This window comes from Sinohyriopsis cumingii, chromosome 5 (genome assembly GCF_028554795.1).
Source record: "Sinohyriopsis cumingii isolate HCF-2022 chromosome 5, ASM2855479v2, whole genome shotgun sequence".
Lineage (NCBI taxonomy): Eukaryota > Metazoa > Mollusca > Bivalvia > Unionida > Unionidae > Sinohyriopsis > Sinohyriopsis cumingii.
In genome coordinates this window covers 42557069-42583627 of record NC_142965.1, presented here as the reverse complement: position 1 = coordinate 42583627, position 26559 = coordinate 42557069, and the positions used below count along the sequence as shown (strand labels likewise).

The following is a 26559-nucleotide window of genomic DNA, read 5'->3' as shown; positions in this document are numbered from 1 at the left end:
CATGGTACACAGTGTTTGTATGTTATCTGTATGAAATCATGGTACACAGAGTGTGCTTGTATGTTACTTATATGAAACCATGGTACACAGTGTGTTTGTATGTTATTTGTATGAAATCATGGTACACAGTATGTTTGTATGCTACCTGTAAGAAATCATGGTACAAAGTGTGTTTGTATGTAATTTGTATGAAATCATGGTGAACAGTGTGTTAGTATGTAATTTGTATGAAATCATGGTACACGGTGTGTTTGTATGTTATGTGAATGAAATCATGGTACACTGGGTTTGTATGTTATTTGTATGAAATTATGGTGCACAGTGTGTTTGTATGTTATTTATATGAAGTCATGATGCACAGTGTGTTTGTATGTTATTTATATGAAGTCATGATGCACAGTGTGTTTGTATGTAATTTGTATGAAATCATGGTGCACAGTGTGTTTGTATGTTATTTGTACAAAATCATAAGTGGAACAACAGTGTAAATCCAAATTTGCTGGTGCATTGCATAATGTCAAATCTGGATCTATGTTGTTGGTATGAAATCAAAAGTGGAACAGCATTTTAAACCTATATCTGTTGTGCATTATACAATGTCAAATCTGGATCTCTTTCTTGTATGAAATCAAAATGGAACAACATTGTAGACCTATATCTGTTAGTGTATTATACAATGTCAAATCTGGATCAGTTATTTGTATGAAATCAAAAGTGGAGCAACAATGTAGTCCCATATCTGTTAGTGTATTATACAATGTCAAATCTCAGTATATTGTATGTAGATGAATCTTTTGTAGGAATAAATTATGGTATTATACATTACCTGTGTTATGTCAAAATGGGAACACATGGAGCAAATCCACAAGCTTATGCTTGAACAGTAATAGATATCATCATTACCAAGTACTGGCAAGTCTTCCTTGCAAATAATTACACATACCAGCCTCTATCCATCTCTATCATTCCCCTGCAATGTATGTGCATACAATAAAAATACACAAACAAAAAAGATATGTTGGTTGCCATGACAAAGCTGTACCATAATTATCTCTATATGAATACCATTATCTTATTGGCTGCCATGGCAAAACTATACCATATTTACCTCTATACAAATACCAATATCTTATTGGTTGCCATGACAAAGCTGTACCATATTTACCTCTGTAGGAATATCATTGTAAATAAACACCTGCATCAGAATTGAGTATACTTCTTTCAGGTAAAACACAAGACATGTTTCCATCTTACACAGTGAATACTGTACTGGCAGACATTCCTAGCAAAGTGGTTGCTGCCAAGTTTGGGTCTAGTTTGTTAGTTCTGGAAGACATTAAATGTGTTGTATTTATAAGGGTCATATCAAAGCGATCAATTTCCTATTTTTAATGCAAACAGGTATCTGGATACATCAACTTCTATCTGTCCCAAGATCTCTGCTGCCACAAATGTGTATACAGTTAACACACCTAAACAATTAAGGTTCTTGTAGCTGCCACACATGTATATACAATTAACACACCTAAACAATTAAGGTTCTTGTAGCTGCCACATATGTGTATACAATTAACACACCTAAACAATTAAGGTTCTTATAGCTGCCACACATGCATATACAATTAATACACCTAAACAATTAAGGTTCTTGTAGCTGCCACACATGTATATACAATTAACACACCTAAACAATTAAGGTTCTTGTAGCTGCCACATATGTGTATACAATTAACACACATAAACAATTAAGGTTCTTGTAGCTGTTAATAGAACAAGATTACCATGCATAGCACATTATATACCTGTCCCTTATTTAATACTTCTCTGTCTCAATAACTGAAATTTGTGCCATAACCTTTCTTCTTTCATTCACAGTGACCCTGACCTATGACTTTTTGACTCCAAAATATAAAGACTTCCTCCTTACAAAAAGTGCAAGCCATCCTCAAAATTTAGATCAAGATCTGAGACACAGAATTTGAGTTATTATGTTGAAAATACTTTTCTTCTCTCAATCACAATGACCTCTGACCTTTTACCCCTAAAATCAGTAGGCTTCTTCCTTACCCCAAGTGCAAGCATGCAAAGTTTGGATGAGGTATGTGATGTGAAAATGTTATTGTGCTGAACAGTTTTTATTCTTTCAGTCACAGTGATCTTGACCTTTGAACTGCAAAATCTATTTGTGTTCTTCCCACTCCAAGTGTAAGCCGTCCAGAAAATTCTGAGACCATAACTCACATTATTGTGTGGAAATCAATTTTTTTTCTTTTAGACACACTGATCTTGACCGTGGACCTTTTCAGCTCAATACTGATAGCATTTTTCCTTACTCTGTGTGCAAGCCATGAACACAATTTGGTACCTGTAGGTTGTGAAGAACTCAAGTTATTGTATAGAAATCATTTTTCTTCTTTCAGTCAGTGATCTTGACCTTTGACAATAAGATTGAAATCAGTAAGGCTTACCATATCCAAGGGTAAGACATCAACAAATTTTGGCAACCGTAGATGGTGAAGAGCTTGAGTTATTGTGTGGAAACTAATTTTTTGTTTAGCAACATTGACCTTGATCTATAAGCTTTATGCCTCAAATCAACAGAGTTCTTCATGACCTCTAGTGCAAGTCACTGACAAAATTTGGCAACTGTAAATAGTGGAGAACTCAAGTCATTGTGCAAAACGATTTTTCTTCATTTAGAGGCAGTGACCTTCACCTTCAACCTTTTATGCCCAAAATCATGTTTTATTTTTCCTTACTCTAAGAGCAAGCCATTAACAAAGTTTGATGACTGTAGATGGTGGAAAACTCAAGTTATTGTGCTGAAACAATTTTTCTCCTTTCAACCAGTGACCTGGACCTTTGAACTTTTGTGCTTAAAACTGACTGGTTTCTTCCTTGCCCCCAGTGAAAGCCATCCACAAAGTTTGGTAACTACAGATGAGGGAAAACTAGAATTATTTTGCAAAAATCAACTTGAGAACTGATGGGCTTAAGACAGAATACAATATAACATAATACACTCTACCTCGTGCTGTGCATATAAAAACGTACCACATTCAGTATCATGACAAATCTCCCAACATGTCCATACTTGTCCATACTTATTATAATAAGAATTTGTTCCCACGACTGGATACCAGCTTCTCTCCATCTGTTGGGATCACCTGCAAAAGAAATACATATCAATAAATGTACCTAAACATGTTTTTGTGTGTGTGCATGCATCCAGGAATGTGATTCAGATTCTTAACATTTTTTCAGTCATATCACTACAATGTCTGCAGTGTGGCAGTTTATATTATGTCTGGCATCATGCTGCAGACAAGTAACATTATGTCCTACCCAGCCACATTATCCTGACACCAGGCTGACCAGTCTTAACACTAACTTCTTAATGCTGAGAGCCTAGCGAGGCAGCTGTTAGTACCATTTTTATAAGTCTTTGGTATGACTTCGCCAGGATTTGAACCTGTGACCTCTTGCATCTGAGGAGGATGTTCTCAACACTTTGGCTACTGGAGTGGTCATCCCAAAATATAAAAAGGATTGAAGTGGTTCCCAAGAAAATACAAACCATACTGGCTCTAGTATGACCCCCCCCCCTTTTCACAACATTAACATCAACTTTCTGGTGGCATATGCATTTGTCTGTACTACATGAAATATAACTAGTTCTGGATCAAGATGTTGGAAGTTTTTGTTTCATACTAATTATCACATACTTACTTCACACTATCAAAAGTTAAACAAGTTTTAGTCATTCTATAACCATTGACAACCACCTTGTAACATTATCCCACAATTTCTACAAACCACCCGAGTAAAATATCCCCCAATTTCTATAAACTGCCTGAGTAACATTTCCCAATTTCTACAAACCACCTGAGTCACATTATCCCCTAATTTCTACAAACCACCTGAGTCACATTATCCAAAAGTTTCTACAAAGAACTCAGATGGGTCATTAAAATAACACCTTTTTTTTCTATTCCAAAGTTGCAGACATAATTCTAGCATATGTGAAAACCTTTTTTTGCAAATGTATTTTCTCCCATATTACTGGCAATTGTGTCTCCATTGTAGGAAAGTCAGAGATAAAATCATTCTTTAAAATTGTTTAGTTTGCTGTCCCACAATACTGAAGTTTGATAAGTCATGGTTTATACAGTTCCAGAGAGTTGTTTCTAAGGTCTTTTCAAGAAGTTTTAAAAGTTTAATTCAAGAAATAAAAATTTTCAGCTTTGTTTTCTCTGCATATTTCTGCAAAATAACAGGCACTGGGACAAATATTCTGCCTGAACCACCCCCTAGTGTGGGCCCTTGATAATGAAAAATAGTTACACATTTGTTGGATACTTTATGATAGTATTTGCTGCTGAATTGGATTATAATGTACTTTTATCTGAAAAACATTAATTTCTTGTCAGACATCTGGCAAGCCATGCTAGCATTTTATTCCTTTCTTACATATGTGAAATAGTTTTATATAAGTTTAAATGATTTTATTTCACATATGTAAAATTCTTTTTCAAAACATGCAGAATAAAAAACTATTTTAAATATGTATAATTTTATTTCATGTAGAGAAGAATTCTGGCAAAAACTGCTTGTCACAATGCTGATCACTCAATGAAAAAAAGTTTTTCACACTTTATAGTCTTTTTCTGGAACCAGTCACTGTATATTACATTTGATAATTATTGTTCATGAATATTTTTCATGATAATTTGACATTAAAATTAACCAAAACAATAGATTCATAACTTTATCTCCAATTAAAAGGTAATTTTACAACACTATGGTTTTAAACTAAGTAACAGAAAAGAGTGAAAACCAAACTTTTTTGTAAAATTCAACAAATAATTTATTTCCCTGAAATACAAAATAAAAATTTATAAAAAAGGACTTGCAGTATTGTGAATTAAATCCAAAATAGTCCTAATAGTTCTATCACAAGTCCAAATGAATGAAGTTCCAACTGAATTTCAGTGGTATTATAAAGAAGTTCCAACAGTAAATTTGTTGATGTGCCTGTAGTCTTGAATATGCTAATGTGCAAGTGGCCTGGATTGTGATTATGTGCCAACAGTCTGTTGATGTATCACAATAATATAATCCAGATATGTCCCTGCCTAAATTCAATATAATTTCAAATTAATTTTTCATTTAAAAATTAATAATGAGCACTTTGTAATTCCAGAGAATAATGAGACAAAATAATAAAGCCAGGATGTATACCAGTCTCCTCTATAAAGCATTAAAAGTTGTCAACAAGCTTAGGAATTTCCAAGTGGAAATCTGATGTCCTAGACCCAGACCCAAATAAACAGGTTTACTTCCATTGATAATGATCTGAATATTTAACTAATTTAGTGAACTTGATATTAGATAAGGACCATGTAAATAATACAAATTAAATATACATAACAGTAATATGTTTGAAACTGGTGCATGAAAACTCACTGAAGAGACAACTCACTGAATGGCAAACTCGCTTATGTGACATATGTCACCAACTAAAAGATTCACAGATATAGCATTTTTCAGAATGACCAGCTTGCTAACTCACAAAATTTCAGTTGAAAACTTGCAAAAAATTAATATACACCATGTGTCCCTCTGTATCAGACTTCCAAATACTTTAATATGAAACTTTACATACCTAACATGGAGGATGCCCAAAAAGCTTAAAATCGTGTTTTGTCTTGTTCATGAAGATGTAACAAAGATTCAATATTCGCTCTTCTCAGTAAAAATGATCAATATCCAATGAAAAAATATAAGAACCAAGTGTTCTGAAAGAAAAATGTTCATGAAAGTCCTATTTTAGCGGAGAACCAGTATACTGATATTAACCTAAGTGATAAAAATAATGGTAAAGACACAGCTACAGTTTCAGTACTAGACAAGATTCACATAACCTTGAAAAACCTTGAAATGTTGAATTTTTAAAATGTTCTTTTTATTTCTTGACAAGCTTCTTGATTTTATCTTTGGGAATACAAAACATGAAAACTGTATAAATTACATCACATTTTAAATTCAGACTTTGTGTTTTTTAAATATGTTCGAAAACTAATGAATAGCTGTATAAAACAGGATAAAATCTAGTTGTTCAATGATATAAGACTAGGGTAGTTAATGCAAGAAAATGAACCTATGTCTTGTAAAAGCCATGTCCACGTTTATCAATTTATTTTGCTGAGAATTATTACTCATAACTTGACCACATTTAAAACTGATGAATATTTGCAACCAAGTTTGATATTTTTTGTTATATAAAGTTTGCTAGTATTGACATACAAAATGACCTGCAACATTTGTCATTTTTATGTTTTCACAAGAACAGTATTGTTTACCTTCTATGGCATTTAGTATAATCAGTTCTATTACTTTTTTAGGCCATTCACATTCTGATAACAACATCAACTCTCTGGTCATTTTTTCTGTTCAATGAACAGTGAAAAACAATTTATACTTAGAACTTCGTGCTCTTTGATCAACTTTTTGTCAAGTGACTGATTATTTTATATCGAGTTATCTTTCAATCTATGAGATTCCTGCCAAAAAAGCTTGAAGAAGTGAGTGAAACTCCAAGCATTTTTGAAGTCAAATTATGGCAAATTATTACTCACTGGAGGTTTTTTGACTGATTGCTCATACATTAACAAGTTTATTCTGTAGTTCATCCTGTAAAAGTGTGAAGAAATGGCCTGTACCTTGATATGTCAACAGTTTTTTTTTTTATAGCAACCAATTTTTGAGGTTATTATGTACAAAATCATAAAAATCAAAGTCTAATTAGCATTACTTTTCTTTTTATATCATCTGACTTAAAGGATTAAGATGGCTGTTCAAGGTAAATAACGAAAAATATTCAGACTTTTTACCACTCCTCTCTCATATCTCCCTATTTTCCCATTTTGGAAGGGTGAGAAGTCCCTAAACCCAAACTGTTAGTGTGGACACTGCTCTGTCTTCATATAAGTCATCAAGAGATGATAATCTCCACTGCTTATGTAAAGACTCTAATTGGAAGTACCTTAATTATGGTAAAAAAACATAAAACAAATTTGAATGGGGAAATCTCAAAGTATAAAAGATACATTTATCCAGGTTGCCTGACATATGTCTACCCATGATGTTTGCTTGAAACATCTTGAAATGTTTAATAATAATAATAATAATAATAATAATAATTATAATAATAATGACTTTATTTGGATGAGGTAAATCATTTAGCTGCAGGAACTACTCTTCCTCTATGCCTTCATTGATACAGAATACGTACAGTATGTACCACACAATGTGACAGATTTGGCTGAATAGTAAAGAACTGAGTTATTCCAAAAACCCAATGTTTCAAGATTAGAACATACATGCAAACATTCATGAGTATATAAACATGCAAATATCAAGCTGCATTCAAAATTTATCTGTGAAAAAAAAAATGGATTAGCAGAGTAAAGCATGAGGCATTTAGAACTGTTCCATTGTGTTAAAATTTCATTAATATGAGACATTGATATGAAAAGGAAAATTGCTAGGAGTGTGCCTTATATCATTGGTAATGTTGCTTGGCTTGAGATTTATGTTCCGGAATTATTATTTTTTTTGACAGACAAACAAATGAGATAGCGATAGTTATGTATGTTTGTAGGTGGTGGGTGGGGCGGGGGTGCATAAAAAAACGACAATTAGACAGAGCCATTTAATCACATACCCTGCCGAATTGCCTGCTAGGAGATAGAATAATTTGCTCAAGATTTTGTATATAGCAAGTTTTTGTACAATTCAGTTGACAGGGAAGTGATAGGCATCACGAGTTTAGAGAATGATTGTTAGATGGTTCTTTTTTCCTATAAAAAAGTGTGCATAATGGATTGATGGAAAAACAGAATAATGAACAAAAACAAAAAATACTGAAACAGAATAGTAGTGAATGGCACACCTGGACCACTTGTCCAACATTGTGTACCAAGTCCAATATTATATACTAAGTCAATTATTATGTATCATGTCCGATACTATGTATCAAGTCCAATATTATGTACCATGTCCAATATTATGTACCAAGTCCAATATGATGTACCAAGTCCAATATTATGCACCAAATCCAATATTATGTACCAAGTTAATTCTTATGTACCATGTCCAATATTATGTAGCAAGTCATGTCCAATAGTTTTTACCATGTCCAATATTATGTACCATGTCCAATATTATGTAGCAAGTCATGTTCAATAGCCTTTACCAAGTCCAATGTTATGTACCAAGTCCAATATTATGTACCAAGTTTTATATATGTATCTGGAGACTTATGTTCAAGAATGAAACTGTGGATCATGGATGGATGGATGAAACAAATGAAATAAATGGATAAAAACATTAAAAAAATATTACAACTGAAGAAATGTGGATAGCAAAAGGCACATTATCTGCCAGTCCAATATATGTACCAAGTTTCACATGAATTGTTTGAGTCCAGTTATGCTCTGGGAATGAATGTGTGGATAATGGATCAATGTATAGAAAAACGTACAAACCATAACAAATACTGAACCTGAAGAAGGGTTAATAACAAATGGCAAACCTGGAACATTAGTTCAATATGTGTACCAAGTTTAAAACAGATACCTTGAACAGTTTCAGAGTTATACTCCAAAAACAAAATGTGTCTGAAAAGGTTGGATAGATGGAAAAATATACAAAACCACTAGTCCAATATGTGTACCAGTCTGGACCACTACTCCAATATGTGTACCAATCTGGACCACTAGTCCAATATGTGTACCAGGTTTCATGTTGTTGTTGTTGTTGTAGGGTTTAACGCCATTTTTCAGCACATGATAGGCTATGCATGGCAGCCAGTATCAATGGTGGAGGAAGAACCCGGGAAAGCCCCGGAAAGAACCACCAACCCACAAGAAGCTACTGGTAAGCTTTCTCACATACCCACATTAGCCGAATCTGAGACTCGAACCCACGCAGACAGAGGTAAGATGGCAGTGATTCGTAACGGAGAGCGCTTTAGACCACTTTGGCCACTCAGGGCCCCCTTACCAGGTTTCAGAGAGATAGCTTAAATAGTGAACAGTCTGAGACTCATTCTCAGGAAAAGGAAATGTGGATAATTGATTGATGGTAAAATAGACAAAAACAAAATAATGAAACTGATGAATTGTGAAGAGCAAAAAGCAATCAGCACTACTAATTAAATATGTGTACCAAATTTTATTCAGCACTACTAATTAAATGTGTACCAAATTTTATGGAACACTACTAATTAAATATGTGTACCAAATTTTATTGAGCACTACTAATTAAATGTGTACCAAATTTTATGGAACACTACTAATTAAATATGTGTACCAAATTGTATGGAGCACTGCTAATTAAATATGTGTACCAGATTTTATGGATGACTACTAATTAAATATGTGTACCAAATTTTATGGAGCACTACTATATGCGTACCAAATTTTATGGAGCACTACTATATGTGTACCAGATTTTATGGAGCACTACTAATATGTGTACCAGATTTTATGGAGCACTACTAATTAAATGTGTACCAAATTTTATTGAGCACTACTAATATGTGTACCAGATTTTATGGAGCACTATTAATATGTGTACCAGATTTTATTGAGCACTACTAATATGTGTACCAAATTGTATGGAGCACTACTAATTAAATAGGTGTATCTAATTTTATGGAGCACTACTAATTAAATGTGTACACAATTTATGGAGCACTACTAATTAAATATGTGTACCAGATTTTATGGAGCACTACTAATTAAATATGTGTACCAAATTTTATGGAGCACTACTAATTAAATGTGTACCAGATTTTATGTACATATATTTTGAACCATTTGAGACTCGTGCTCTTGAAACAAAACTGTGAGTAGTGGATGGATAGATGGAAAAATCGATAAAAGCAAACGTTTGAAACTAAAAAATTGAATATCAAATGGCATATCTAAAACACAATGCCAGTACATGTACCAAATTTCAGATAGATACCTTGAAGGATCTGGGAGTTATACTCAGAAATGGAAAGTGGAAAGTAGATAATGGATGGGTGGATGGATGGAAAAATGGAGAAGACATAATACTGAAACTCAGGTGAACTGTGAATTCATAACAAAACTCAGCAGGGACAGTCCTAGAATAGCTGCCAGCAACTGGCACCTCAGATGAATCATGCAATTGGTGCCCCCCCCCCCCCATGTATTTCTCTTAAAGTTTGGTGTCCCATTTAACCAGGTGCCCTAGGCAACTGCCTAGTTTGCCTGTATGGATGGGCCATTCCTGAAAGTCCCACCAGGACCACTCGCAAAGGATAAACTTTAATGATTTGAGAATAATGTCCCCTGGAAATGAAAATGTTTACTGACAGATGAACATAGTGATAGCCATATCCCCCTGTAATACATACTTGATGGATAAAAACCAAAGAACATTTTTTTTCGTTTCTTTCAATCAATTTGAGACATGTGTTGGCATTTTCTGTTCGCACACATAACCTTTAATGTATGCCAGGTGGCAAATATATAACCAAAGCACATCAATCCACCCACATGAAAACTTAAAATATTGTATGAGTAATTATACATAATAGTTGGGTTATTTTAGTGGCTATGTTTACCAGTAATGGTACTCATTAACGCTTGAACAGTTATGTCAGTCTTTCTAGCCACCTGCTGTAGAATAAATGTTTGTATTAAAATAAATAAAAATAATAAATCCTCATGATGAGATTTAATTTTAGTCATATTTATTCATATTTTCTCTTTACAGTGTTTCAGATATTGGCTATACGTATAGGGGATTTAGTGCATACAGATTGTTTTGTTCTCTGTTAAGAAATTTTAGTTAAGTGATAAAATTAGGCATAAATCTCAGAGAGAGAAATCGTCAAACTCTGATGAAACGGAGCCCACAGTAAAAGTAGCATAAGTGCCAATGGTGAAATGTTCCATTATAAATTGTCTCTAAATAAGCTAATTTATATCTTGTTCTCACAGATGGAATGAGACTATTCATGCCTTTCCACCACTGTTTTATAAGGAATTGCTTATAAAATTATTTCAGCAAGATTTACTCATCTTGTGCATGTATAAAAATGAAAACCTTTTTTGTTCAAAAGCTGATTGATGCCAAAAACTATTGTATTGCCCTATCTGACAAGATTCCCCCCCACCCGCGCGCCCCCCCCCCCCATTTCAGTAGCCTCTAAATATCAACAGTATGTCCACATGATTCTTTTATAAAAAAAAAATTCTGATAAAAATTAATTTCCTGTCAATCTCGGACGCTGGCAGACTTTTCTCAAACTATTTAAAGCTCGGTATATGACGTATAGATGAATGAATACAACTTTTATCAGACACCCAATCAAAGCAACGGTTACACATATATCAAACAAGCGTTCTGGGTCTGCATAGTTGTCAGGCTATGGTACGCAAAATCAAAGAACCCATACTGAGCACTGTATTTTGTTGGCGAATTGTATCATAGTCATCTTAATTTGACAAATATTTATAGTAATTTTATTACTGGATAACCGGTATAACATGGAAAGGTTAAGTTGAATTTGCCATCCGCATTTCGTTCATCAGGATTTGCCATGCAGACGCTTGACATTTCCCGCCAGATTGCACCAATGTGCAAGTTGTAAGCGATGTTTTAATTGGCTCCACTGAAATGTAATCTGACGAAAACAGTGACTCGAGGAAGTAAACAAAGTGTAATTGTTTACCTGTACAATGGAAGGGTGGCTAGTGATTTGAGATGACGGAAAGAAACAGTTGTTTGGTATGAACTTAGTGTACAGCTTTATACATTTCACCAGTTATTTCTTTTTTTTAATAAGCTGACGTGTTCGTACTTTCATTCATACCACAGTTGGTTTTCGTAGCACTTGCTGGAGATCCGTCTGGCGATGCTTGTCGTACATGTTGTTTTATTATTTTTTTTTTTTTTTTATAGCCGTAGTTATTCTTCGTCGAAATTATATGCGGGGAAATTGTCTATGCTTGACCCGTGTAGAATTTGAACGATTTTTAACGTGGTTTAGATAATCGGCAACATAAAGGCAAAAATACGTTAGTGGAGATACGCTTGTCACAAAATAATCACGTTGAATGAAATATAAGTTATATCGAAATACATTCGTTTCGATGCCCTACAGCGTATACAGTTTTTCCAGTATGGATTTCCCACATGGAAAACATCTGATCCGTAAAACTTGTTTATTACAAATTAATTGTATTTTTCTAAAACGAACCTATCAGGTGCATATTATATACATGTATTACATGATTAGGTGTGTAATTTACAATTTGTAGGGAAAACAGGCCAAATTTAAAGTTTCATCTCAGGTTAATAAGTATGGTATTTTTGAGAAGGCCAAAGCATCAGAAATAACAAATTAGCAAATACAGATTACACCTTTTTATGGTTTTTGCTCATAGCAAGTGCAAACAACTTATTTTATTGCCTGCAAAAAAAGAATTCTCCAAAAACTGAGCATTTTTTTGTGTAAAGTATATATATTGAAAACAAATCCAGTAATGGAAAGTTTTGGGGGGTTAATCAATGAAACAGTCACTAGAAAATATAACCAGACAGCTATCGAGTCATAATTTACAAATGTATGTGGTATATAAAAGGAAATTTTGGGTCAATGTGCCTCGGCCAATCCAGAATTTGCAGTGTTAATTACTCAGAATTTACAATTGTGAGTGTATGTCCAATCCAAAAGCCTTATTATGTGTAAAGCTTGTTTTTATTCATGTGAAAGTGAAAAACAAAAGAGATTGGTAACATCTGCATCCTTACTTTTCAAAAGAAATCTATAAGGACAGTGTGACAAGCCAATCCAGGTATATATTCCTTTTAAATGCCTACCTTTATTAGAATTTGTTTAGACTGATTCATATAAAAATATTCTTTTGATGACTGAAAGTTTACATAAAATATTTATTTTTCTCTAATATTTCCAATGAAAAGTTAAATACAGTACTGTATATACTTTTTATTTTTATTTATTTATTTATTTTGAAGATGCTTTATTACACTGCTAGATTGTGCTGGCATTTTTTGTCATAACAATATTAACTTATTTTTTTTAAACAGTGTTAAATAACAATAAAATCACAGACAAATGAAGATGTTTATGCAGGGGGTATGGATGCTACAACAGCCTGAGCTGTGAGTAACCTTAAAATTTTTTAAAGTTTCTTATAAATTATTACAGGGTGGGGGGTCTTGTTCTTCAAACAGAAAACAATCACATCTCATCTGTGAAGATACAAGTATAAATCTGTATTAATTTTTTTTACTACTACATTATTTTCATATCCAAAGGTATCAAGTGGATTTTATACTTTTTTGTAGCATTAATAATAAAACAAACTACTGGTGACAGGTAGCGGTAGCAACGATATTTATATTCATGGAGTATATAGTTGCTACCGAAGGAGTCTGACGTTTTGTCAGTAAAGTACCTTACAATGAATCACCTGAATGTACTATAAATATATGTTTATTTATTATACTGATAGGTGATTTCATGTTGTCACAGATTTCGTTGTACTTTATTGATAGAATGTCAGACTCTGTGGTTGCTATTTCTACCAGGCGCTCAAGTGATAAAATGGACACATTTCCGGTTAAAGATGAGACAGAGGGTATGTAATAATACAACCCTATTCCCACGAAACAAAGATAAGTACCACAATATTCTTGGCACATTCTATATTTAGATACATAATTAAAACCTCTCCCGCGTGAAACCCTCCATGATCCACATGTTTTGTGTATTTTTCATGAGAATATTCTCTGAGCTGTATCAAATTCTTACCAATAACGTATAGTTTAAAAGAAATCCAAATGGTTTCCTTTGCACAGGTTATCACATAAAATGTCCCGCTATTCATGAAATTATCCAATCAAAGTTAAAAGAATGGGAGCCCCGTAAAGAGAGGGTACCCTCTCTTTACAAAAATAGTAAGATGTTGGCACTCGGCCCGACTGATGCGCCCTCTAGTTACTTATCGCTTCATTTTGTTGAAATGTATGCTTATATACCTTGGTGAATAAAAGCATCATGTCTACCCTCTCACTATACGAAATAGTAGTTGGTGACTTCCTTCATGCTTCAGAAGATCATTTATAGCTTGAGATCCATTATAAATTTTATCATCAGGGCAAAAAGCCACATGACTGATGCCTAGGAAAAGCTAAAATTTGGCTATGGGAAGCCAAAGTTTGCAGGTTACTTGCCCACAGGCAGGTGTAATAAATGGAGAGAGAGAGGTTATATTAAGTCCATAGACAATAACCATCCTTTCTTATGGTTTTTAAATCAGCCCCCCTCCCCTGGCCCACTATAATGGTGTTAATGGGTAAACCAACTTGGTGTCTTATTGTCTGTCAGCTTGGGTTATTGTATGGACTGATTGCTTAAACCTATAGCGAGTAGCCACACATGTCACTTAGTGTGGCTTGTTACTGATAGAAATCACCCAGTACTCAGCTGTAGAATTTTGGAATATACAATCCACTTGTCTACTTACTGGACATGCCCAATTTTGGTTCTGGCTCAAGTTCATGAAATAAGCACCTGTTCCTGAATGACCTGTTTTGTTTTTAAAAATCATTGTTTATTAACCTACACTTTAGTTGAAGTCTTACGTAAATAATCTGTACTGATCTTTCATCGTCATAGTAATACATAGGGCCTTATCTAGATTTCTGTTTAAGTATGATTTAAAGTGTATCATAAAATGAAGTTATTCCATTAATGAACTGCTTATGCTGCAGTTACCTGGACACTGACTGAAAATTAGGACAGTAATGTGTATTTAGCCACGGTCCTTGTGCTGAATCTGTAGCAAACAGTTTAACTTGTACATTTTATGTTGCTGAATAAAACATTTGTATGCTTTTGCAACAGATATAATTAACCTTCAGTATGAAGTCTGATTTGACTGAGCATATGGCTGGTTGTCTCTGACTTCATTGTTAGAGAAAACCTACTTCATTATGGTCAACTATAACACTAGTGTTGCACATTGGATCCAAGGCAGTGTTTCCTACAGACATTAAAATGCGTGATCATCATCCATGTCAGAGTACAGTATACAGAGTGCACCAACAGTGCATTTTTGTATTTTGATTGGTAGCCTTTTTATCCCTGAGTAACATTTAGTTAACAATAATAACAATATAATACTGATAATAGTTTGATTTAAGTTTCTTGCAGTATGATAGTAAGGTCAAAGTATAAAGTATGCTGTATACAATATATTCATGTATTTGCACATGTTATGTTACAGATGGCAGTATATACATATTTAAAGTATAAACACTACCTAATAATACCTAATTACATATTTGAAAGGTATGCAGACATATGTAAAAGGCAAATCGTCAGGCATGAAACTATTTGATGCATATTTTGAAGTCATTGACATGCATTGGTGCTAGAATTTTACACTTCATTAATGCAGTAGTAAAAAAATAATTTTGTAATTGTTTAATATTATATGTGTTTAGTTTAAGTGAGGGTAAACGGTTTCTTGTTTGATTTAAGTTTCTTGCAGTATGATAGTAAGGTCAAAGTGTTGTTGTTGTAGTTGTCGTAGGGTTTAACGCTATTTTTCAGCACAAGATAGGCTATACATGGCGGCCAGTATAACTGGTGGAGGAAGAACCCTGAAAACCCCGGAGGAAACCACCGACCCACGAGAAGCTACTGGCAGGCTTTCTCACGTACCAACGTTAGCCGAGGCTGAGACTCGAACTCACGCAGACAGAGGTGAGATGGCAGTGATCCATAATGGTGAGCTCTTTAGACCACTCGGCAACTCGGGGGCCCTCTAAGGTCAAAGTGTAAAGTTTGCTGTATACAATATATTCATGTATTTGCACATGTAGCTTTTATGTGAAATGAAATTGTTAAATCATTTGAACATGTTCTTTTATTTGTGATAGCAAGGAATAGTTTCATGACTTCATTGAGCTCAAGTTTCTCATGGGAATTTGTGTTTATAAATACCATAAGAAGTTTGTTTGTGGTAGACAGTTTGCAGTCAGTTTCTTCTATGTTTAGTACAATGAATTTTACTTGTGAGAAATGTTTTTCCACATCTGCTGTCACGGTAAGTGTCTCTGGAATTTAGGCAACCTCCACTTTATTTGAATAAACAGAGTGCTGCATTGAATTCTTTTCTGTTAGGGTCTGAAGCATGTATTTTGGTGTACATTTGCAGATTTCTTCTTTAAAAACCTGATTTTATCTTATTACATTCCATCAGTATTTGACCCACATCAAATCCAAAGTCAGCATAAAAGTAAGCCTAAGTGAAATACAGGTATTGTTTTGAGTTGATGCTAATGAGTAATAAATGTTGAATTAGAAACTGAACTGGCTTTTGTTTGATTTTAGCAGAATCGGTGAAATTTAGGCAGGATGAATACAGATTTTAATGTGGTGATTCTGTGGGTTATTTTTGTAAATAAAAAAAATCCTAATTTCAAGCCCTGATGAAGCAATCATTTAGTTTGCATAGACTTAGTAGTCACTGTAGATAATGCTCCAATGACCAAATAAGGAGAAGATCTTTGGTTATAAAATACCTGGCTGCAGAAAGGAAGTGACTATTACATACATAGCATGGCACACAGGATATTTGTAAGGGAGAAATTAAAATAACTGTTGTGTCCAGGTTACTGCTGTGTAAAGTCAACAGTTAGGACAGATTTGACTGTACCTGTAAAACTTTCAGTGCGTACAGCAGGAACAGTACCAGTAATAAAACTTAAGTGATTTTTATCAAGCTCATTTTGTGTGAAACAGATCAGTTTTCCACCAGCTGCAGCAGTATAATTTTCATTCATCTATGTACCATGTACAGTGTCAGTAGCATGGGCAATAACAATCCACAATGCCGAATCAGGGATATCATTTTTTTTTCAGCACGGATATAACCTTGAACAATTTTCAAAGTACCCATCCCACTCCTTGCCATGCAATCCCAAATCATCAAACTCATCTTAACCTGCAGAGCAGGACAGGTTCAATGCGGTAGCCATTCTTTTACCATGTAGTCTCAATATATAAATGCGGTCATTTACTCCAGTTATAAGTTTGCATTCATCAGAAAAATTCACACGCTGCAGTTATCTAGTTATTATCCTTGAAGCTTTTTTCTCGGGTCTGTGCTACCCAGTTTTGTGGTTCTGAGCAGTGATGCAAGTCTCGTTTCTAACTGTTCCTTTGAAATCAATATTATTTTCATATGGTCATCTCTGAACAGTTCTTTTTGAAACTGTGCTATCTGTTATGCAGATCTTTTTTTGTGACAGTCCTTTTTTCTTCAAGGCTAAACCAATGTATGTGTTTCCTATTGCACTTGGTTTTAAAATTAGATTAGGCCGGTTATTTTGGGTGTGTGTGTGCCATAGAATAGATACCTAAATTTGACACTTATGTTGTAAGTGGAGCACTGGTCAGCATATAAAGTACAGCATAAGAATAACAAGGCAACACTACAGTGTATTGCATTTATTCATAAATATATGGCTTATAGTTTTCTGACCATGGTGGGACTGAAGTGAGTTCAAGGGTTGAGTCACAGTGATTTGCAATTACTGTGGCAGAACTCCAACAGCAAAATAAGACCATCTTTCCCCTGAACAGGATTACCTCATACTTTATCTTATCTAGGGCTAAGATAAAATCACATGTACCCTTTGATGTCATTTACCACATGTCATCAGTATTGATGTTTCACACTATGTATACTTGCATATATTGTTATATTGTCATGTTCATTATGTAACTGCTACATGTTTTACACTGGGTGTACACATACCCCATAAAACATATTTAGATAATGATAATAATAATAATAATAATAATAAAGACTTTATTTAGAGACAGTAACTCAGTTAGTTACAGAATTAATCTACCTTGAGGCCTTCTGCCTGTTATGTACAATATATACAGTATATACAACATGATGTGAAGAATCTGGCTTGACACTAAATAATTAAATAGTTTTAAAATTCAAATTATCAAGCCTGGAACACATACACATGAAAACATAAACATATATGAAACATAAAATATCTTCGTTGAAAAATTCAACTATAAAAATGATGCGAAATTACAGAAAAGCAGGCAGTATCTTTTGTACTAGAACTGTTAAATTTTCTAAAGATTTCATCCATTTAAGACATTGATTATGAAAAAAAGAAATGCTAGGAGCCTGCCTTATGACAATGGGAATGTTGTTCCATACCAGTGGACCTGTATATTGAAAACTTTTTTTTAAACAATTCCTTCTTTGGTGGCCTTGGTATAATGTAATTACTACTTCTTACGGACCTTAAATTTGGAGTACCATCAGCATCTCTTTGGTGAAAGATATTGCTTAGATAGACAGGAATGGCTTTCCTGGATACTTTATATACATCAATTTGGCCTTTCTAAGAAATATTCTTTCATGTATTGTTAAAACCATTGTATTATTCATTGCATCCTGAAAATTGTCTATACATTGATCTAGAATTAAATGGCAAGTCCTCTTTTGAAGTCTTAAAAGTGTTGTTATGTTTGAATTAGAGGTATTATCCCAAATTACATTACAGTAGTCCAGGTATGGCTGAATAAAACTTTATGAAAGATGACACTATACTGAAGAGGAATGTATGTTTTGATTTTCCTCAGTAGCCAAAGATAAGAATTAACCTTTTTTTGAAACATGTTTAATGTGAATAGACCAAGTAAGATTGTTATCAATGAATACACCAAGAATTCTATCTTGAGAGGTAATATTAAGGCTCACTTTGTCAAATAGAACCTGGAGTTTGTCGCTATCTAGCCTTGCTCATTTTTGTTGTGTTTTAACTAGTCAGGGTAATGCCGTGTTTAAAAAAAAGGAGTAATGAATGGGGGAGGATTTCTTGTTCGTGTGTTCATGTACACTTTCAAAATTATTTTAGCTTTAGTGTATGAATGAAATTCAAAATGAATTAGACTTCATTAATTTTATGTATCTAAAAATATTGACACATGGACATCAAAGAATTCTTAAATAGTTCCAATCTGGGTGTGTGATATAAAATATGAATTGAATAATTTTATTGCACACCAGAGCATGCATGTGAAATCAAATGGTATTTAATAAGATTTATACCAGGTCTCATTAGGCCATATTTCAGGCATACATTTATCACATCCTCTTTTGGGTTAAACTTTCCTATTATATATACACGTGAGAAAAATTCTGTTCATCTGACTTTTTATGTTGCAGAGCTAGGACCCAAGACAGCTAACAGCAGATGGCCACAGAGGCGTTCAAGCAGCAGATGGCTGCAGATGTGCCGATGTCAGAGATCAATGCTGCACATGATGCTGGTGACATTCCTCCCCAGAAGTTTCAAGAGGGAAAGGAGCAAATCCTATTAGAAACCCAAGAAAACAACAACAATGAGCATGAAGCAGGTGATGTGCCCAGTCACAGGCAGCCCCAGCTAAAGCAACAGATGTCATCTGATGTTATGATGCAAGAAATCAACATTGAAGAGGAAGATGAACTCCATCATAAATCACTGCAGCCAATGAGGCAGAAATCTATAGAAGTGACCAGAATTGAAAATGGCAATGATGAGGAAGAAGACAAACTTCACCAGAAAGCATTGGAACTAAGGGAGCAAAGTTTGCTTCCTTTGAAAGAAGACCTTGCTGATTGGCTGTGCAAAACTTTGGGTAATCATAGCAAATTCATAGGGAACTAGAAATAACTTGACAGCAAGAAACAGTAGTAATACATTACCTGCTATTATTGATTTGCATTCCTTTTCTGGAACTCTTAGTCTTCAGTCCAAGCTAATTATTCCCTCATCCAGTTAGTATCGAAGGGTCAGAATTGAAAAAAATATGATCCTAGTAAGACTCCTTAATGAGAGCCAAGATATGGAATACAGTCCTCATTTTGCCTTGGATAACGTGTGCTATATTGCTTATTGTAAGTTGCCTTCGTTTTCTTCTTTAAAAGTCTTTAGGGCGTTTCACCTACTTTTTTCTAATGAACAAGTGTTTATTTCCTTGTCCTTGCTTTATATGGGTGTTATCATTATTCTTTTTGTAAATTTGAGTTTTTTCATGTCTTGCTTGGCATGGGGTGCTTCAGTCAAATTTTTCATGTCTTCATGGTGCTTGTTACCAGTTTTTTCCCCAGCTGTTTGATTGGGTCATTATAGGTGATGTATGTATTCATTTCATCTTTCAAAATGGCTTCCTGTTTTGTTTCAGGGAACTGCAGACTCTGGCACTCTATTCCTGGATCTTTCTGTTGTCCTAAAGAGAGAGAAACATTTTACCTCATAATCAACCCTTCTGCCTGTAGATTTTTATGCATCATGCTGGAGATTACTGCCTTGGTCAGGGATATCTTAAAGCCCTGTGACTGGGTGGTCTCTCGCGATCTTCAGGATGTGTACCTTCACATCTTCATCTTCCCTCAACACAGCAAATTCCTCCAGTTTTGTCTTGACTTTGGTTATTTTAGTTTCAAAAGCTATTCCCTTTGGTCCCACCTTGACCCCCGAAGCCTTTAACAGAATAATGGGTATAGGTGTAGTCATTATGAATCCCCAGTTTTCCATTATTTCAACAGCTTGTTTTGGTACACAACATCTTGGAGATTCTGTTCTGAAGGACCTTTCCCTATGTTGGTAACTATGATCCCTTGGATCTTATTCCATCACAGGTCTTCGTATAAGTGTGGATGAATTTGTTTTGTACTAGCTTAGAGAATGCTTGTATTCCTTCAGACAAGTTCAACCATATTTGTCCCTTGCAATGGCATTTCTAGCCAAGATCTCATTGTCAGCTTGTCTTTACCTCTCTTTCTCCTGGGAACTCTGAATTTGGCTGTGGACTTGCTTCCCCTTGGGAGACTTGACTTCTGTCCACTACAGTTCTAGATTCTGGCAAACTGCATACTGCACAGGGGCTAGTTCTTCAGAGATTTTGGTCTTGGGATGAAGTGACTGTCCAGGTAGTGTTCTTAGCCTTACAGGGGCATGTTAACCTCTTAAGGTGTCATTACATTACGGTCACTTAACTCATTAATCCCTGGATGTTTTTGTCGTTGTCGCCTGAAATGCGAAATGTGAATAGGAAACACAATTTGGGGGATATTTCTGAATACATCCTAATAAGACTTCCAAGAGATTTTCCATTAGCCTAATGTTTGCACATGAGCAGAAGGGTTAAAGTTGGAGTTCTTGGTTTTTTTTGCTTAACAGACCCATCATTTTCTTATTAAGACCACTCTTTGTTCCAAACGCCCACCTTATCATACTTTTTGCAAAAGTTCACCTGTCTGTGTGCAGTTCAGACCAGTCTGCCTTAGATCTGATTCCAAAAGTCTAAAATCTGGATACAAATTCGGATTCTGACCACAGGCGAATTTTGGGTGGAAAAAACAGGTCCAAAAATTAGGTTTTCTCCTCTGTATTTTGTAGTGCAACCAAAATGTCCAGATTATTTGGTATCATTGTAGAGCTACATCTGTCTGCTTTTCTATAATACCACCCACTTTAGTGTATCTTACATGACCTTGACGCTACAGAGCTCGGCAGTAGGCTACTACCTCCTGCCACATAAATGCAGCTCCAGGGGTTAATGAGTTAAGACAACACATCAGTAGTACTGGGTAGCATACCTCAGGCATCATGGAGGTGCACATGCTCCATTTTTCATAGAAGTCTGGAACCTCCTCCAGTGGGCAGCTTTGGGGGAAATCACTCTCCAAGTGAACCATATCTCTGGCAAGAAGATTATCCTGGCAGACAGTCAGTCTTTCAAGAGGGGGTCATGTGGTCCTTATGTTATTGTCTCTGCACCAGTCAGTAGTGGTGTCACTTTTCCAGTTGTTTGGGAAATCCTTAGAGGACTTGTTTGCTACAATACTGATTAACATGCTTCCATTTTGTGTCTCTCCAATACCAAAAGGCCTGAGCAGTGAATGTGTTCGGTAGAAAGTGGGATTGTCGGTATATGTACGCATTTCCACTTTTCATTATAAATCTGCAAAAGCTTCACCAAGGCAGGATCTCTGCCCCTCAGCACATCCTGGTAGTCCCACCTGTAGCCCCAGTTGTTGTAGTTTCATGACCTACTCTGCCTACTGTTAGATGAGACCAGGAGATTACCACAGAGGAGGGACCTGCTGTTGCAGCATGGGGAATCTCTACACTTCAACCTACAGATTCTCCATCTTCATATTGGGCTTTTCTTGAGCATTCAGTTTGCTAGATGTTTTTGAGCAAGGCTGCAAACTGGATTGTCCAGAGTTTATTATGCAGAATAGAGAATTTTCTGCAATTCATGCAAGAGGAAATGCATTAATACTAGCTATCCACCTTTAAGCACAGTTGCAGATTTTTTTCACTTCCTTTTTGACGAAAGCGAATGTTTACTGTCCACTATTTTGACAGTAGTGCAACCTTTTCTTGTACTCAGAAGTTCTGTAGGGATTGCACCATTGGGTTGGACTCTTGGGTATTTTTCTGATCTGTGAGGTATTTTGAGTCTGGTGTTGCACTAATTGCTTGATGGAATCTTATTTAAGTGTTCTTTAAGCATTGTCAAAACCCCCTTTTCAACCTTTTCTGTGCTGTGGATGATCAAGATAGGATACATTGCCCAGTTAGGGGTTTAAAGTTCTTTTATCTTCATCTAAAGGGTGAAGGAAGCAACTTTTCCTTCCTCATATGGGATCCTCTGATATTTCAGTGACCACCATTAGCAGGTGGATTGTCCTCACCATCAAAAGGCTTGTCTCACAATGAGGGACTTGTATTTCATGAGAATTAAAGCCCACGATGTTAGGGATTTTGGTCCTATTTGAATCCCTCCTGTTTGGATGATGTTATGGGAGTCACTTCTGTTGTCTCACAGTCTTATCCTTTTGACTTTAATCTTTGGTACATCATAGGAAAGGCATTTCTTGTTGCTGGGCCCAGTAGAATAGAATAACTGTTCCTTGAGGGACTTGAATGATATTAACAAACTTAGTCATTAAAACCAGTTTTCATGTATTCACAAATCCTTCTATAGATTGAAAAAATAAAGCTGGTATTTATAACAAAGGGTTCTATGGACTGCATTGTCACACCTATGACCACACAGATGAAGTATCTCTACTATTCTTTCCCCTGAAACCTAATTTAATCATAATGTTGTCACAGGTGAGGAAAAAAAATCATTGTGTTATTGTAGATTCTCATATTTTGCTACATGTATGTTGTTGTTTTTTTAAATTAAAAAACCAACAGATTTCGTCAAAATTGTGTAAATTTGGTAAAATGTTTATTTGAAGAAATGGATTTTAAAAAAATTGATTTACATCTTTACATTTTGCAGTTAGTGTAGCTATGTTGTTATTCAGTACATTTTGCATTTTGCAGTGATTTGCATTCTTTTATCCTCTTTTATACAGGTATTGACATATCAGTAGACAACTTCATGGATGTCCTTGATAATGGGGTATGCTTATGCAAATTGGCACAGCTTGTGCAGAGGAAGGCTCAGGAGGCAGTTCAACAGGGCATTGTGGAAGAGGTAATTTATACTTAAATGTTTCAAGAAATATCTTATCTACTGGGCCTTGTTTTTCCTTCCTGCCTGGATTTATTACATTAAGATGCTATATTACCGTAACCTTCCTAAAGAGGTTTCAGTTGATGTGATTCACATCAGAACAGTGTGCCAAACTAAAGCTTTCCAAATTTTGTACTATCTTCTCTCTTCTTGGAGTTACTTTCCCTTATTTTTTTAAGATTGAGCTTGAAAACTCATTTTTGTCATAGACCAAAAGACCTTGTGGGTTGGCCTGTTATCGGATAGTACAAATTTATTATCACTACCTCTCCTTAACTGCCTGGAGGATTGCCATGAAACTTTAGACACACATTCATCCCAAAGTCTAGTTGGTCCTAAAATGAAAATAGAACTGGTCAGATATCCAGTATGGCTACCATGGCAGCCATCTTGGAAATCTTGGCATTACTACTTTTCCTTAAAGGGTTTTCACCAGAAGACTTCTTATGTCTGGTTGATCCTAAATTAAAATGTTTGCAATAGGACATCCAATATGGCCATCTTCAGATGTGTTTAATCCTCCTTAGTGTATGTACAGATTATCATGGGGTTTACTAAAAGTACTTCCTATGATGTCTGTTTGGTACTTAATGAAAATTGTGCTGATCTGACTTCCAATATGGCCATCTTGAAAATCTTGTTTTTGCTACTCTCGAACCAAAAGTTACATTGATATGGGGGTTTTATCATAAGACTTTTTTTGATGTCTAATTGGTTCTTAATGAAGATGGTGCCAATCTGACATCCAGTATGGTGACAATGGCACAGATCTTGAAAGTCTTATTTTATTGCTACTCCTCCTAAATGGTAAGTCATGTTGACATGTGGTTTTAACTAGAGAGAACCAGTTATGATATCTAGTTTGTCCCAAACAACAGTGGTGCCAATCTGATTTCAGATATGGCTTCCACAATGAACATATTTTAAATCTTTCAGATTCTCCTGAATGGATGGTTGTATTGACATGGTGTTTTCACCGTTTCTTCTAATGGTATAGAGTTTGTACTGAATGAAAGTGGTGCCAAGCTTGCATCTAATATGCCTACCATAGTGGCTGATTTGAAAATGTTAATGCTGAATATTATGTTCATACTGTAGAGCATCAGTTCTTGCATGGGACTCTTGTTTAAAATTTACTTGCCCTTTGTTGGTACATGAGAACATTTATGAGTGCCAGAAGAAATTGCATTACATCTGAGCTCCGAATCATAATGCTTGCCTTTGAGTAGAGCAGTGGGAATCTGTTGTTTGTACTCATTGAGACTTGTAAAATTTAAGTGGATCAGTGAGGAATGAAAGATGATTAAGCTAGATTTTCAGTCACCATATTTTCCATTTTTTCATATATATTACTCAGAACTGAATCCCCTAATCAGTACAATACATGTAAAACCATTTCTTATGACACCCCAATCCTTTTGAAGATAACATGATTTCTATATATTATTTTCCATTGCCATGTACATAAGTGTATGGGGGTCTCGAGTGGTCCAAAGTGCTCACCATTCCAGATCACTGCCATCTCACCTCCGCTTGGGTTTGAGTCTCAGGCTCGGCTAACGTGGGTTCCTTGAGAAAGCTTGCTAGTAGCTTTTTGTGGGTCGGTGGTTCTACCCAGGGTTTTTCAGGGTTCTTCCTCTACCATTTATACTGGCTGCCATTTATAGCCTATCTTGTGCTGAAAAATGGCATTAAACCCTACAACAACAACATAAGTGGATGCCTGTGTGATGTTGCACAATTCTTCCTACACATGGCCTGATAGACTATATTGGGGTATGATTTTGTTTGGTTTGTAAATATCCAGATTAGACTTTTAGAAATTTTGACTTAAAACTTGATTCATTATATTTGAATTACACTATACACTTGAAGGTGGGGAATATTAAGCATACTGGACCAGTGCATCCACGATGTCAGTTTTAGGCAGGTTTTCACTGGTTAGTGTCAGAGAGAAAAGGGGGGGGTAAATAACAATGTTTTCTACAGATTTTTCTATTTTTCAATTGTTTTTAAAACTCTTTTTATTTGTTCCCTTCTCTGTCTTTTTCTTCTTATCCGTTGTCTTTTTTTCTGCACATTCATTTTAACCATAGTAATCCATTTTATGTGAATGTATTTTAGATTATGAAGACTTCATATTTTTAGTTGTCTTTCAACTTGGGAGCTGATTGCAGGGAATAGTTAGGTTGAAATCCTTCCATGTCTTAAGACTGCATATTAGGGTTGTATCTAGGATGTGTAATCTCCCCCCCTCCCTTTGAGATTTCCAGCAAAAGTTTCAATTCTCTGTGGAAAAGGTTGTGTAAAAATAAAGAATTGTGTGCATGCAGCTTTCATGAAGAATGCATTAGTTTTTTTTAAAAATTATGTGAAAGTACCAGTTGTCACTCAGTAAATATGTTGTTCTTGTGTAGTTGTGAATCACGTCGCATATATTCTGTGTGTCACATGTTCAGTTTTAATTGATTACTAAGGAAGGTCAGGATAGCACATGTTTAATGCTGAGGATAGCATTGCAGGACAATCTATTAAATGGAAAAACCAGTTCAGACTAGGACACTTTTCTGGTTCTGTCAATAGGCACAACGACAGTAAACAAACAAATCACATGATGCTAAAGATGGCTCCGTCCAGCATCCAGAATTAAATGCTCTTTCAGTTCAGTGGCAACAAACAACTTGACCATGGCCCACATTTATGAAATTATCAAATCCTAGATGCAACCCTGCATACTGTAGGCAAATATTTATGTATCAAGCTTTAAAAAAAAATTGAATATATTTATATTTCAGAAATTACTTGTAAAATTGCGTGGAAAAGACACAATATTGGTAAAGATTTGTTAGTTTGACTTGAAG

At 35.1% G+C, this 26559-nt stretch overlaps 2 protein-coding genes across 4 annotated transcripts in view; one reads left to right on the top strand and one right to left on the bottom strand.

The window, feature by feature from the left end:
- Positions 1–962, bottom strand: part of LOC149799033 (uncharacterized) — a 159263-nt gene extending 158301 nt beyond the window's left edge. The window contains exon 1 of the mRNA XM_089957990.1: positions 827–962. The gene's annotated coding sequence lies outside the window, so the exon portion shown is untranslated. The remainder of the gene's footprint in view (positions 1–826) is intronic.
- Positions 963–11694: 10732 nt separating this feature from the next.
- Positions 11695–26559, top strand: LOC149799032 (uncharacterized). Of its 3 annotated transcripts, XM_089957018.1 has the most exons (5): positions 11719–11829; positions 13153–13227; positions 19341–19795; positions 23538–23659; positions 26494–26559. In XM_089957018.1, exons 3-5 carry the CDS (start codon positions 19369–19371, stop codon positions 26545–26547), a joined length of 603 nt encoding a protein of 200 aa, XP_089813144.1. In that variant the 5' UTR covers positions 11719–11829; positions 13153–13227; positions 19341–19368; the 3' UTR covers positions 26548–26559. The 3 variants fall into 3 exon arrangements, with proteins under 3 accessions (XP_089813143.1, XP_089813144.1, XP_089813145.1); XM_089957017.1 differs by lacking the exon at positions 13153–13227 and having other exon boundaries at positions 11695–11829; XM_089957019.1 differs by lacking the exons at positions 11719–11829; positions 13153–13227 and adding an exon at positions 15702–15862.